Source organism: Gobio gobio, assembly GCF_949357685.1.
Source record: "Gobio gobio genome assembly, chromosome: 17".
Classification (NCBI taxonomy): domain Eukaryota; kingdom Metazoa; phylum Chordata; class Actinopteri; order Cypriniformes; family Gobionidae; genus Gobio; species Gobio gobio.
Window position 1 is genome coordinate 13,520,478 of NC_137110.1, and position 15,901 is coordinate 13,536,378.

The window sequence follows — 15,901 nt, forward strand, 5'->3', positions numbered from 1 at the left end:
GAATTGAACAAAAAAAACTAAAACAAAAAAAATCTAACAAATCATGACCAACATTTTCGATAAATAATACAAAATATTTTAACATGAAAAATGAACATTACCTTTTGGTAACATACACCGTTCAAAAGCTTTTTTATGGATTTGTCTTATGATTAAAGTCACATTTATTGATTGCATTCACAGATAAGTATGCATTTATGAACAAAAATACAGTAAAACGGTAATATTATGTATTACAATTAAAAATAAATGTTTTCTAATTTAATATTTAAAAAAAATGTTATTTGTTCCTGTGATGGCAAAGCTTTTAATATTATCAATATTCAAATGGTGTGCTCCTAAATGTTTTTGTGGAAACCATGATACTTTTTTTTATGATTGTTTGATAAAAAGTTCAAAGAACATCATTTATTTGAAATTGACAAATGTCTTTACTGTCAAAAGAATCCGAAAGGTAGTTTATGTAAGATGAATCATTTTATGAACAAGATCAACCACAAAATTATGACTATTTCAGTCACAGATACTTCAAAATGTAGACATGCACACATAGAGCATGGTGAAGCCATGTTAAATCTTCTAAATTCAATACACCTACGCCATTAGCCTTGTTCTTCGAACTAATATAACATGTTCCAGTCATTAACCGTTACACAGTATCCATGGCCCGATGTCCCTAGTATTCCCTGATGGAAAAAGCTGTTTCCTCAAGCTCATTAGGAAGAGGATGCAAAGGATGTTTCTCAGAGAAGTGCTAGCTGTGTCTGGCCCCAGGACAGATCACCAGCCCTTTTAACAGGGTCTAGTAAACATACACATATGTGAGAAATGTCTTCGAGCTAACAGATTTTTAGACAGTGTACTCTGCCGTTTCACATGAGGTTGTGTAAATGACGCAGTCATTGCAAGGTTGATGGAGGGCAAAATCTGGTGCTAGAAGCCGTGGCATGCATGATTGGCTGTTACAATGCACTAAAACCTTGCTGACATCAGCATGGATGCACCATTACGTCCAGATAATACAGCTTAGAACTGATCCATCAGAATTTAAAAACATTATTTTATCAATGACACAAAACAAGCTAAAATCCCTTTTACAAACTTAATAAGGCCACAACACTCACAGTGACATTCTTAAAACTGCAGGGCAGGCTGAACTCATGAATGAAAAATACTGAGCTGGTGTGTAAATTTGACAGGATCTATGTACTCCGGTGCAGGAGAAAATCTGGGTTAGCAGCACACAGCTCCTCCCAAGGCTGTCACTCATCAGCCCATAACCCTCAAAGAGAACACAGCAAAGGAACATGTTTACAAGCAGGCTTGATGGACATGGCTGGCAAATCTCCAGCATCAAAATTGTATTTACAGGCATGTTGAGGTGAGATGACCTAAGCTGTGAAGAGCAACGCTAGGGCAAAGCTGACATTAGATACAGCTCAGGGACATCTTTAAACACGTTTAATTCTGATGTGCACACAATCCTGTTATGATTAATAAAATCTAAAATGTCTCATACAAATGACTCTTAATATGATTGCAAACTTTGTTCTGGTACAGCCCTGATGAAGATTTGTAGCAGTTCTTGCAAAATAACCATATAACTGGTATTTTGTAGTAAGATCATAGCAAACACATGTAACCTCATGGATAACTCCTCCTCATGGCTACAACAAGCTAAATATGGTTTTCGCAATTTTGAATGAAATGAAATAATAAAATAATTTTAGCACAGAAGAAACTGTTTTATAAAAAGCCATATATTTGCCTTAAAAGCAGTTAAAGGGTACATAACACACAACGTTTCTGTCAATCTCATGTTAATCTTGAGTTGCATCCTTCATATCTATGAAGGGTCTTTCTTTAGTTGTATCATATTTATAAAATACAGATTCTTTCCGAAAACAGCCGAGCTCGTGGATGCGTGCAGTGGGCGGAGCTAAAGAGTCACAAGCGCGTGCACACACACACACACACACACACACACACACACACACACACACACACACACATCATGGCATTATCCATGGATAACTTTTGATTCACTATATGTTCCTGTTGTTTACATTATATGCACTTACGCGCCGATTGCCAACAAAACAGACATTTGATGCAGTTTCAACTCATGACCGGGAACAAATAAAAACACTCGCAGAACTCCGTTACTGCTCCGGAAAAAATAAACTGCCTCCACTGTTCCCTTAACTCTTTCCCACCAAACACGGAATTTTCCATTATTTGTGAGAAAACGCTTCCCTGCCAAACACGGAATTTTCTGTGTTTCCGTGTTTTCACTGTTAGATACTAGGTGGCGCTATTACGCATCTTCTGAATGAGTAAAGAATCTCCAGATCAAAAGACAGATGAAGAAGACGCATAAAAAACAAGCAATCGCATGTAAGCAGATGCATATGTAAAATAACATGATCATCAACATTAAACATAAATAAATCAAAACTATCTAATGTTGCTGAATGAAATGTCGATCTAGGGCGAGCTATAGGACTGTCTCCATCTGTGTTTGATCATCATTCTGAATCTGATCTGGATGTAGTCTTTGACAAAAACGTTATTTTTGACTTTTTGTTCAAAATGTTTTGTTTTTTAATGAAACTTCCCTATATTTAAGTGTTGATAAAAAAGGAATGCATGAAGCTGGAATAAAACTTTTTGTTTGTTTGTTTGTTTAAAAGCAGAGGGTCTATTCTTTCTTTTGATATACTGCATGTTCAGATATTCATACAACAAAATATTCTGTCGGCCATTACATTTTTGTGAAAATGATCAAAAACCCTGGCGGTTGCTGGCAACTTTTTTTTTAAACGTTGGTGGGGAAAGAGTTAACGCTGGGTTATTTGGGAAGCTGCACAGGTTATCTTTCCCTCACAACCAAAAACACACTTCTTTAGTGACATTAACACACTTCTTTAGTGACATTGTTGATTTCGTGGTCTAAAAACAAAATGACAGCGCTGCCGACAGCTTCAGTTCTCGCTCTGGTTGATGTGTGCATCCGCTCATCTCGGAGAAGTGCCCATACAAGTAATTCCGCCCTTTATGAAGTCATACAGGGCCATACTCAAAAAAAACTTTCCGAAACTTACTTAAATCCTGAAGGAGTGTATGTGGCACATAAATACTCTTTCATACGTCCAACTCATTTTTAGAAATTCTGCCCATGTTTACCATGAGAATCCAACTATTTAACAGTGTAAATAAGTCAGAATGCATGAAATAGCATTAATTGAGATGTTACCACATGAAGTACATTCTCACCATTCTTAGGTTGAAAAACTGACAAAACATTTATTCTCACAACTAGCACCACTGCCTTGAGGTTTTGTGGCCACTTAGGTTTGTCCGAGAGCTGTGCAATGATAGTCTCCTTTCCTTCGCTAAGCCGCATTAGCTCAGTATTTGAGCATTAGCCAGAGCCCTTAAACTAACATGCAATGATTTATATACAACTTCCAGTTCCACACAAACTGCCTGGAGCACATCTACATGCTTTTGTACCGTGGTACACACCCTAACTGCTACCATTTCAACCCCTTAAGTGCTGCTGAAAATTTTGAGACATTCTAAGTAAACTATTTCCCTGTCAACTGGTCAAAGACAGAATGTCTTTTGTAAGACCTTGTGATCGACGAGGAGAATGAGGTTCAACTGGCTAAATGGGCAGCACCAACTCGTTCATCATTTCAGATTGATGGTCCTCATTGTGTGCAGGCTAATGTCTTTAAAGGGATAGCTCACCCAAAAATGAAAATGTTGTCATCATTTGCTCACCCTCATTTTGTTCCAGTTTCTTTCTTCTGTTGAACACAAAAGAAGACATTTTAGAGAACGCTGGTAAACAGACTGTTGACGGCACCCATTGATTTCCATAGTATTTTTTTCCTACTATGGAAGTCAATGGGTGCCGTCAACTGTTTGGTTGCCAACATTCTTTAAAAAAAATATTTTTATTTTGTTCAACAGAAGATAGAGATTCATACAGTTTTGGAACAAATTAAAAGGTGAGTAAGTAATGACAGCATTTTAATTTTTGGGTGAACTATCCCTTTAAGACCCCGATGCACGAGAATAAATGACCGAATAGAATGTAACAGAATAGGAAGGAAAGGCAGGACTTCGATTCCTGCATTATGATTTCTCCTGTGTACCATACCATAACAGAGGAAAGAGCTGCAACCTTGCTTAAAAATGTAAGAGAAACAATGTCCCATTACATCATGGGTTTTGAAGGCCTGCAATTCCAACTCTTTCACATAAAATTCAGTCACATGTCTATGTCTTTGGGGAGGGGCTCCCAAAGTCAACACTTAAATTCGTATGCATAGATGCATGTTTAATAGAGCTTCAAGTGCAGTTGTGCAAGGGCACTGCGCTATAGACAAATTTCCTTAAAGCTACAGAATTTATAATGAGCCGTTCACCGTCTCATCATTTAGGTAAAAGGATTGCTGTTCTCAAATACAGCACACAACCAATATTCCAATGTACTTCAGCTCTCATTTATTACAGGCCTGTTCCCTGGCAAAAGCTGCTGAGCTTTTACGTTCCACAAATGTGCAAAAGTCACATTACTGTAAATTACAAAAACAGAAAACACTACTTTAACTTTTTCAAGCTTCTCAGATAGAGCTAAAAAGAATTAAATACATCGTTTTAGTATTCAGGTTGATTGACAGAATACATAGAAGAAGAAAAATGAAGAACCATTGATCCCCTAACACACTGTAAAACCAATGCAGAAATTTCACATTGCACATTAGGACTGCAGAAGCTTTACATTCATATTTATTCTTCTACATTCAGAACACATACCTCAACCTACAGAAGAGAGGCAGAAGGATCAATACTTAAAGCGTCTAGTGCAGACTCTCTTTCATTTTTACTGTAAAGCTGTTTATCAAGAACAGTTGATCATAAGCAAGCCATCCTCTATCAAGCATATTTAATGTAGAGGTTTCACAAAGTGTGATTTTTTAAAATATTCATCATAACTGTGTTTAGCATAATACTACATTAGTATTAGCGTTAAATTAGCATAATTTAAATTAGTGGTCAACCTATAGTATATGGGATTTTAAATGAGCAGACACTGACATTTAAGTGTGTATAAAAAGATAATATATTTAAAATAAAAAATGCTAAATATCTGAATTGAGCTTTTATTTTAAACATGATGAAGGGCAATATTCCCTCAAAATAAAAAATAAAAATATTGAAAACCGAAAATGTGCATCTATTGACTGACAAGGCTGTCACAAGAGCAATCGAGTGCTGTTATTGGCATATGCCAATAATCTCAAAGTGGCCAAATATGACATTAAATATGGTAAAATTGTATTTTAAAAAATTCTATTGTTAAAAAATTCTATTGACTCCCTTTTATTTTTATTGTCAATCTGTATATCAAGAACAGTTGATCAAATGCAAGCCATGCTCTATCAAGCAAATTTAATGTAAAGGTTTTTTATATTCATAACACTGTTTGGCATAATACTAAATTAGCATTCATGTTAAATTAGCATAATGTATGCATAATTAGCTAATTGTATTTGATGATCTATTGTAATGATGAGAATGTGTGTGTGTGTGTGTGTGTATGTGTGTATGTGTGTATGTGTGTATGTGTGTGTATGTGTGTGTATGTGTGTATGTGTGTGTATGTGTGTATGTGTGTATGTGTGTGTATGTGTGTGTATGTGTGTGTATGTGTGTATGTGTGTATGTGTGTATGTGTGTATATGTGTATATATATAGATATCAAAATATCATCATATATATATTTACGTAATCATCCAAAGACAAATGATAAAACTGCACACAGCCTATATTCTAATAATACAGCCAAAAGTCCACATTTCTGTGTCTACTTAGCATAAAAATGACTACTAAATATTTCATGACCATAATGATGCACAACATAATAATTTAGATCTTTCTGCAGGGATTGGGTATCCTGACAAGGCTTTATGTGAGGAAAATGGAAGAAAGAGAAAGGGTGGCAGGGAAAGGATAATGATCCTCTCCCATGTCTTCTCCAGCGATACATTACACTCCCTGTCAGTGACCTTGAAGCACATCAGCGTCAGAGCAGCAGATCTCAAACCGCATATGTGTGCGTTTCGACATTTTAAAGGAAGAAACGGTGTCTCCCTGATTCATAAGTATCATGTCTGTGCTCCTAAGCATTTTAGAAATAGCTCCAGGACTGTGATTTATAGTTTCCAATCTTTTATGGTAGGTGGAGTACATTCACTTTTTATACATGTTTGACACTGTGATTAACAGCCGCAGTCAAGAGATGAGACAACAGGAGAATGATCATATGAGCTATACTGTAGCTTGTTCCATTCAGGGATACGGGTGAGACATTTTACTATGCCACCTGCATAAAGATACAAAGGGGACATCTGGAATAGGTCGAGCGACGGAGAAGAATCTTCTCTGATGTCCTGTCATGGGTGACAACATTAATCTCAGCCTGCTCCTCTGCAGAGGTAGCTTGGATTTCATCCAGAATGAAAAAAAGAAAGAGCATCCATCTTGGTTGAGGAGAAAATGTTGATGTAAGAGAAAGAAGGTTTTCAGCTCCTAATGACCCAGATTCTGAAGCAAATTAAAATGCAATGTGGAAGCGATTGAAGTTGCGACTACTACGAAACTTAAAAAGGAGTGGAGCAGGCGTCTCTGCCAATCAACTATTTTCCCATCGCTACCACAATCGCAAATTGTTCCACTTTCATTATTCCCTCAAAGAAAAAATATCCCTCGATTCATTTTCCCATCCTTTAATAGAAAACTATTTGAAGCAACAGTTTCTTTCTTCCCCAAACTGTCGCACAGCCAAACTGTTTTTGTTCTTGGCTGAAGAGTCAGCGTTTCCATGGTGCATGGCAGGACACAGCGGGTGAGAGCTCCATTCAGAGGGAAAGCGAGAAAAATAGAGAGAAGGAAAAATAAAGAGAGAGAGATTGAGAGACATTATACTCACAGTGTACAGCTCGTTCGTCACTTTCACCAGCTCCTCGTGCATCTGAATGCCAATATCTTTACTCTGCAAATACAAAGAAATACAAAGTGGGTCACAAATTAGTCAAATTTAAGAATTTATTTAAAAATAACAACAAAAAATTACTAGTGCTATAAAAATTAAAGGTGGGGTAGGTAAGAATGATCTAAAACACTTTTGTCCAAATTTGTTTAAACTTTCTTTATACGTCAATACATAATTAAAATTTAAGTACTCTGAAAAAGAGAGTATAAAAATCGAGTGACTCTAGACTTTTTAATCTGCAATAAACACCGCTCATTATTTTCGTTCGGGCCGAAACAAGTGATTGGCTTGGGCGACTGTCACTCTCTCTCGCTACCATGGCTACCGCCGCTTTTGCTCCAGGATCTGCCCACATGCGCGCGCCCCAGTGATGCCAAGTCGGGCTACTTCAAACACTGTTGCCGCGGGCTGTTTTTCATGTCCGTGGGTTGAAGCGACCCCAATTATGTGATATTTTGCCCCGGGATTTGCGAATTTTAGCAGGCAGCCCTACCAAAAAGACACATATTTTACCCCCCAAACGTGATTGGGCTTGTTTTGGGCTAGTTTTGAGTAGCAATTGGGCGGATTTTGTTGTGAAAACCTGGCAACCCTGGCGCACCCGTTTGATTTGAGTTCAAGAGGCTGTATTTCTGCTGGACAGGTAATCTTTCATTTTGATTATACATTTTTTTGGTTTATGTTTTCATGAAGCATGTCTCACTAGAACACGTAGCTGCCTAATATAGCTAACATAACATTACTTAGCATAAAGTTACAATGTTATACACTTAGCGAGCCATTAGTAGAGATGATAAATACTCAATATGCCTAGCTCAAGTTGATCGCTGTCGTGTTGAATTTCGCAAAATGTAACTTTAGATAACAAAATGCATGTGTAAAAGCTAGTACAACGCATCCAGGAACTTTTTTTTAGAACTAAGTTAGCTTTAGCTACTACCCTCTGTCTAAACTCTTTTACCATGTTCACCGGGAACTTTACCTGCACGTTTATTTCGGCCCTTGGTTTGTTTTTATATACTCTACCAATGTTTATGTTGATGTTTTTATCTTGTATCTGTGTGTGTCGTAGACGTGTTGTGTGTGTATTTTAAACTTTACCAGTATCGTTATTCTAGCTTGATAGTGAGTACTAAAAGACATCTTATTTGTTTATATTCATAATGATAAAGTTAGATTTTTTATTACATGTGATTCTGACATGATGTCACTACATGCACTTCTTCTCCGCTCGCCTCAGGTAAATAATGCGTCTTTCAGCTGAGCTGATCGCGGTCGGCGTAGCGCGTTCATGTGTTTTGGGGGCGTGGCTTTGGAAAGAGCCCAGAAGGGAGAAGGTGGAGTGAATGGAAATAATGAGCTGTCTTTAAAACAGTCGTGAGAGGTCTACAGACACTCAATTTTTATACTTTCTTTTTCTGAGTACTTACATTTTAATTATGTATTGATATATAAAGAAAGTTTAAACAAATTTGGAAAAAAAGTTTTTTAACCAAATCCTACATACCCTACCTTTAAGTGATACATTTTTTCAGTTTAACGCGTAAAAAATATTTAAAGGTCCCATGGCATGAAATTTTCATTTTATGAGGTATTTCAACATTAATATGAGTTCCCCTAGCCTGAATATTGTCCCCAAGTGGATAGAAATGTTGATCGGTGTAAAACCGAGTTCTGGCTGTCTTTCTCTGTCTTTGAGAAAATGACAGGCCAGACGAGCCAATCCTGAAGTCTCCTGGTTTGACGTCCAAGCAGGAACGGTTACCTCCCTTTCCTCCGCCCAGAGAATCTGGCACGCCCATGCAAACGCTCGAGAGATCATGGGTTGTGAACGAGTGAAAGCTGGCAGTTTCTCAGTGTTTGGATGTACAAATGAAAACAGAAGTCTTTTTTCAGTTCCTTCTGATCTGTGATCAGTGATTTCTTATGTGTAGCTAATTATTTATTATTCGTGCACACACTGCGGCTTCTCTCTCTCCCGACAGAACGGTGTTTTCGTGTTTTCTATCTTGTGAGTCAGTGTTTTTGTATGTCCTCGTCGCGTCTATCTGTTCTTAAATGTGCATACAGTCGGGAGTTTCTGCTTAACATCGGCAGAGCCACATCTTTAGAGATAAACCTCACGCACGCCGAAGCTCGGCCTTCAACATCCCCGACCCCCAGTACTGCATCTGGCCCACAGCGGAGGCACCAAACGCGGCGTGAGATTAAGCAGAGGGGGGTAAGCGTGAGGGTATCTGGCTAGGCTAGCCAGCTTTCCCCACAATAAACTGGATTACATTCGATTACTGCTGTTGTGTCTTTGTTTGCGCTGTGTAAGTTACTCAATGCGCGTCACTGACGCTTTCCATATGATTGGAACATATCTAGAAATAATGCTTTAATCAAACTTACTAACTCGTTCATCTCGCTGTAATGGTACATTGCATGTGTTACAAAGTTGGTAGAATAATGATGAAGACGGACTCGGCGTGACTGGGACTCGTGTTTATTCAGAACTCTCAGATACAAACACAATAAACTCGCGCTGACAGACAGCGCTCTCACAACTCAGTAGTTACTATAAATAACTTTGTTAGCAATAGAGACAGAGCATATTTAGGCCACGCCCACACCGGGGGGGGGGGGGAACAATCCAACGCTCTCCATTGACTTTGCATTGCGGGAGGCTGCATCATTGTCATTTCGGACTTATAACAAAAAACAGAACAATGTCTAATAGCTGATATGTGACAAGGTGTACAGCAAACAAGCTAAAAAACACAATCCTTTTTTTGCAATCCTTTGGCAGTGCTACAGTATCATTCATTCAAGTACTATTAAACCATTCAAAAGCATTAAGACGCAAAAAATAACTCAAATTTGTTCTGGCGCGCGTTGTCTGTAAAGATGGGGTGTTGCGCTTGAACGGACAAAAACGCACAAAATTATGCCAAAGTTCCTGTTTTGTCGATTATCCACATAAGCACAGTCTTAAATGAGTAAAGAAAAAAAAGTGTTAAATAAACGAGAAGAGTTGTGAGAAAATAGGATGTGTCATGTGCATCAGGTCTTAAAGTGACAGTAGCCTAATAAACCTACTGCTGCCTGTGGCAAATGTTAATCAAAGAACAAAAGAACATGAAAATCACTCACTACCTTTTAATATAGTAGTGAATAAAGTATGTAGCATTAATAAGGATTTATATATTTATCAATCAATCGATATTACATTTCTGTATATTTCCTGCCTATTAGACCTACCTGAAAATCTTAAAGCACTGTCTACAAGGTTACATGGGTCAAACACAACAAAAAACAATAACATTCTGTGCATTTTAGCAGAGAAGGTACAAATTTGAACTGTCCCACCTGGGGAAAAAACCTTAAGAGTTGAACCTTGATATATTAAAGGCACAGCTAAATGTGAAATATTAAAGAGGTTTTCCCCTATTCATAGACTGGTTATATGCGGCACAAATACCCGCTCTTTTTTATAACCTGCCAAGTGTCATGAACATACTTGACTAACATCCAAAATGCAAGCTAAAAAACACATAGCAAAAGGTCTTAATGAAAGAGTCTTTTTTTTTTCTCCACATTTTTCTATGGTTATTCTTGAATGTGTTTAGAATAGCATACTTTACTACTCTCTAATATTATTTCTGCAGTAGGCTCAGTATTAGCCTGGTCCTACCAGGCCCTCGTACATTTCTTTGTACAGAGAGTCTGGCCACTCTCCATTGAAAAGCGTTAACTGTAACACTTAGAATAATGGTCATTAGTTAACATTAGTTAATGTATTAACTAACATGAACTAACCATGAGCAGTACATTTGATACTGTATTTGTTCATCTTTCTTAACGTTAGTTAATATAAATACAACTGTTCATGGTTTGTTCATGTTAGTTGACAGTGCATTAACTAATGTTAACAAGATTTTAATAATGCATTAGTAAATGTTGAAATTAAAGGGGTGGTAAACCACGATTTCACTATTCTAACTTTAGCGAACGTGTAATGTTGCTGCTTGAGCATAAACAACATCTGCAAAGTTACAACGTTCAAAGTTTAAAGCAAAGGGAGATATTTGCTTTTAAAGAAATCAGTTTCTAAGAACTACAGCAAACGGCCAGTAGGCGACTACACACATTCCTCCAGGGTTGGTGACATCAACAGGCTCAATATTTACATAAACCCCTCCTCCGAGAAGATTAAATAAGGGAGGGTGAGGCCATTTTGTATCGCGGCGCTGTTGTGGTATAGTCAGGCTGGAGTGTTGTTGCCGCGATGCCGAGGAAACGCTGTTATTTTCATCCGGATTGCAGGTCTGGGGTACTTGCTCTGTTCAGCCTTCATAGGGACGGGGGTGCGTTGCAGAGCGTTTAACACACAGCATGTTATATGCACGTGTGTTTGAGTCAGCGGGGAATCAGGCGCGCGCGGGGCTCCCTGCAGCACATCCACGGAGGAGAACATCCACCGTCTTCGCGATTTCAATGCCAGATTTGCACAACGTCAGCTGCGTGAAAAAAACACTGCCGGTGCGTGGATGCACGACGCGCGCGCTGCACATTTCACGGAGGACAACACAAACTTCCACAAACTTCGCGAGTTCAATACAGGATATGCACAACGGCTTGTCCTGAAAGCTGGATTTACAAACAGAAGCTGTTTACGGGCCACAACCTGTAAGTCTGATTTATTTTTCATTGATGTGTTTTCCTGTAATAGGTTGTGGCAAGGAAGTAAACAGATGACAACGCTGTTCTGCAAACCAGTCTGTTAAATGCTCATTCATACTTAATGTTATCCGACGAACACCTAACGTTACAAACACTAACGTTAAAATCTCAACAGCGAACCTGACATGAGTGTAAATGATTCTTTGATTAGAGCTTTTATGTATTGTTTATCTACAGGCATGCTAAACATGGTTCTGTGTGTGATTTGGCTAACTTACTAGTTAAAGCCAGTGCTTAGTGTTCGTTTTGGGTTAGTTCTTGTGACAGATATTTGGCTATAATCGTTCTAAAAATACAAAAGTTAAAGTGCCATTCAGTAGCGATCATTATAGATCCGCAGTCTTTACTCTTGAGGACTGAACAGGTTCTGCTCGATCATCTTCACTCAAATGTTCTGGGTCTGATTCGGGCTCAGATTGGTATGGTTTTATTGACGCCGTTGTTTCTAACACTGACCAAAGCACAGCCTCCGGTAAGGGGCGTGACGTTTCCGACATACGTGCACTAGGCGTTTAGCGAATCACAACACACTGGGCCAGCTAACCAATCTGAGCCCACTGCGTATTTTTGAGGGACTGGCTTCATACAACCCGGAAAGCATCAGACCGTTTTACAAGGAGGGACAGAGCAGTGTAGAATAAAGGTCAAATATATGAAAAATAAGGCAATTTTTTTTAAAACGAAGCATGAACACATGTTACAGTGCACCCCACAAACACAGTCAAGCCTTCAAAAGAATGTGTTTTACCACCCCTTTAACATTAACAAAGATTAATAAACGCTTTATAAGTGCAGTTCATTATTGGTTAATGTTAACTAATGTAGTTAACTAATGTTAACTAATGACCATTATTCTAAAGTGTTACCGCGTTAACTTCCTTGAAGGTGGGTACTCTGTTGAAGTTCAAAACCCAGAGCCGCTCTGGATCTGCCAAAATCAATCGCTAACGTTTGGACGTGACGTATGTCATCTCAAACTAGCACACGACATTAACGTCATCGTTCACAGCCACTCCCTCTGTTCGCTGATTGGACCGGTTTAAATTTTGACCGAAGAAAACCTGAGAATATACCGCAATCCCAGGCGGAGTACTGAAGGAAAATGAAAATTGAGCGGAAGTACGTAGGAGGGCGAAGCCAGGCTAGTACAGTATACTGTCTGCAGCAAGAATTTATGCATGGGATATTCAGAAGAAATACCTAATACTAACTTTAGTAATAAGCTAATAGCAGCTAATAACAGCAGCTTGGCTCGACAAAGATGACTTTGAAAATGTAGGGTTTCAGTACTGGCGGATTTTGAATAATTGAATTTAAAGTTCTATCAACATCAGGCTAGTGGCTTCATGTTTCTCATTGTATGGTGACCACACTATACTGCCGCAAAATGCCAAAAAGGCTCATGTTTTCAATCGATTGTCATTTGATTCAATGCTTTTCAAATAACCTCTGCAGCATTTGTTTCCTGCCTTTTTGTAAACAGCGGTTCAGACAGGAACCAGGGTGATTTCAGATATATGAAGACTGTGACACTGAAAACTGCTTATGCATTCCTGTGGTAAAATAATAATTTAATAATGCTTTAAACAAGTTAACGGGAAAGAAGACAACTCTAGGAGAGAAGAAAAACATTTTATACCTCCTCCCACACAGCTACGCTACTCCTGCTTACATGCACACACAAACACACACCTGCAGCCGAAAGAGAGAATATACTGCGTTTAACTCTAAAGTAAGTGAGACAATCTGGCAGAGACAAGAGGGCAAGAACTCCATGGAAGCTGGAAATTGTTAATTGCAAGCACAAGTTTTTTTCATTAGGCACAAAAGACAGAGACTCAGAGACTGTCCCAGATACAGTGAGGAAAATAAGTATTTGAACACCCTGCTATTTTGCAAGTTCTCCCACTTAGAAATCATGGAGGGGTCGGAAATTGTCTACGTAGGTGCATGTCCACTGTGAGAGACATAATCAAAAAAATCCAGAAATCACAATGTATGATTTTTTAACTATTTATTTGTATGATACAGCTGCAAATAAGTATTTGAACACCTGTCTATCAGCTAGAATTCTGACCCTCAAAGACCTGTTAGTCTGCCTTTAAAATGTCCACCTCCACTCCATTTATTATCCTAAATTAGATGCACCTGTTTGAGGTTGTTAGCTACATAAAGACACCTCTCCACCCCATACAATCAGTAAGAATCCAACTACTAACATGGCCAAGACCAAAGAGCTGTCCAAAGACACTAGAGACAAAATTGTACACCTCCACCAGGTTGGAAAGGGCTACGGGGAAATTGCCAAGCAGCTTGGTGAAAAAAGGTCCACTGTTGGTGCAATCATTAGAAAATGGAAGAAGCTAAACATGACTGTCAATCTCCCTCGGACTGGGGCTCCATGCAAGATCTCACCTCGTGGGGTCTCAATGATCCTAAGAAAGGAGAGAAATCAGCCAAGAACTACACGGGAGGAGCTGGTCAATGACCTGAAAAGAGCTGGGACCACCGTTTCCAAGGTTACTGTTGGTAATACACGAAGACTTCATGGTTTTAAATCATGCATGGCACGGAAGTAGGGCTGCAGCGATGACATCGACTACGAAAATAAGTCGACAAGCGTGAAATGCGTTGACGCGTCGGCGTCACATTATTTACGTCCTAGAATAGAACAGATCTAGAATAATGGTGGCTTCTGCTCCCGGGCATAGTGAAAATTATCATTTATCATATAAAGCCAGACCGCGACATTCAAAAGTGTGGGAGTAAAACTCCCATACCCACAGAATCTACAGGTACAAGCGTCACCTTGTTAACAGTTCAAAACCTGTGCGTAGGAATCATGCGTTTTCTGTGATGAAACAGTGCTTCCTCAAAAAAATTCAGATGAAAAAAATGCACGGTAATGTAACAAAACAAAAATGTATCCTGTTAAATGTTGCGTAAAGTAACAACTGTCAAAGAGCAGTGTTGTTATTGTTAATTAAAGTATTAAAAAAAAATTCGGTCATTGAAATAAAGCTGAAATAAAATAAAATATTAATATAAGATGGAAAAACTTAAAAGTTTAGAAATGTTTCCTCTGCAGCTAAATTCATTTTAGTTACTAAAACTTAAATTAAAATCAATTAAATTAAAGCTCAATAGAAATATCTAAAAAAGACAAAAGGACATGAAATGAATAACTAAAACTGAAAATATAAAAATTAAAGCTAACTCAAAAGATTAATGAATACTAATAGTTTATAAATAACACAACTGGAATGATCTTGCACAAATAACATTTTGTAATATTTTGATATAACAGAGAGCTGTCATATTTGAAAATACACATAGCGAGTGAGCATGATCCCAGTCTACTCAAATGAATTACGGCAGTAGCCCTGCAAAGCCCTTTTATGTTCGTAAAGCATAATGGACCGTGATTCTTAGCGATCAATAAAGGCTACAGCATGAGTATAGTCAGGCCTGTGCTTAGGGATCAAAAATAATCTCTCTCTACACATGAATGTGTACATGCACATACACACTTATCCCTGCAACCAATTTACAAATCCAGTCATCCACATTAATGGGATAAGCATCTCACAACGTTTCATGCATATGTATTGATTTTGTCTTTAGGTGACATGTAGCCTCAACATAGCACAGCATCTGATGAAAGGCGTGAAATGGCAGAACATTGCCCAAAGCATCAAACTGCCTCTGCCGGCTTGCCTTCTTCCCATAGTGCATCCTGGTGCCATGTGTTAACAAGGTAAGCAACGCACATGCACCCGACCATCCACATGATGTAAAAGAAAACGTGATTCATCAGACCAGGCCATCTTCTTCCATTGCTCCGTGGTCTAGTTCTGATGCTGACGTGCCCACTGTTGGTGCTTTCAGCGATGGACAGGGGTCAGCATGGGCACCAGGGGGGGGGGGGGGGGGGGGGGGGGGGGGGTGCGGCTATGCAGCTCCATACGCAAAAAACTGCGATCCACTGTGTATTCTGACACCTTTCTATCAGAACCAGCATTAACTTATTGAGCAATTTGAGCTCGTCTGTTTGATTGGACCACACCGGCAGTTTTGGATCGTTTAGCCATCCCAATTTGGCCCTTG

General features: G+C 38.7%; 1 protein-coding gene across 1 annotated transcript in view; it reads right to left on the reverse strand.

Annotated features, from left to right (window-relative positions):
* Positions 1-15,901, reverse strand: part of srgap3 (SLIT-ROBO Rho GTPase activating protein 3) — a 140,373-nt gene that overhangs the window by 65,646 nt on the left and 58,826 nt on the right. The window contains exon 4 of the mRNA XM_079840412.1: positions 7,007-7,069. Within this exon, the coding sequence (XP_079696538.1) occupies positions 7,007-7,069 (63 nt within the window). The remainder of the gene's footprint in view (positions 1-7,006; positions 7,070-15,901) is intronic.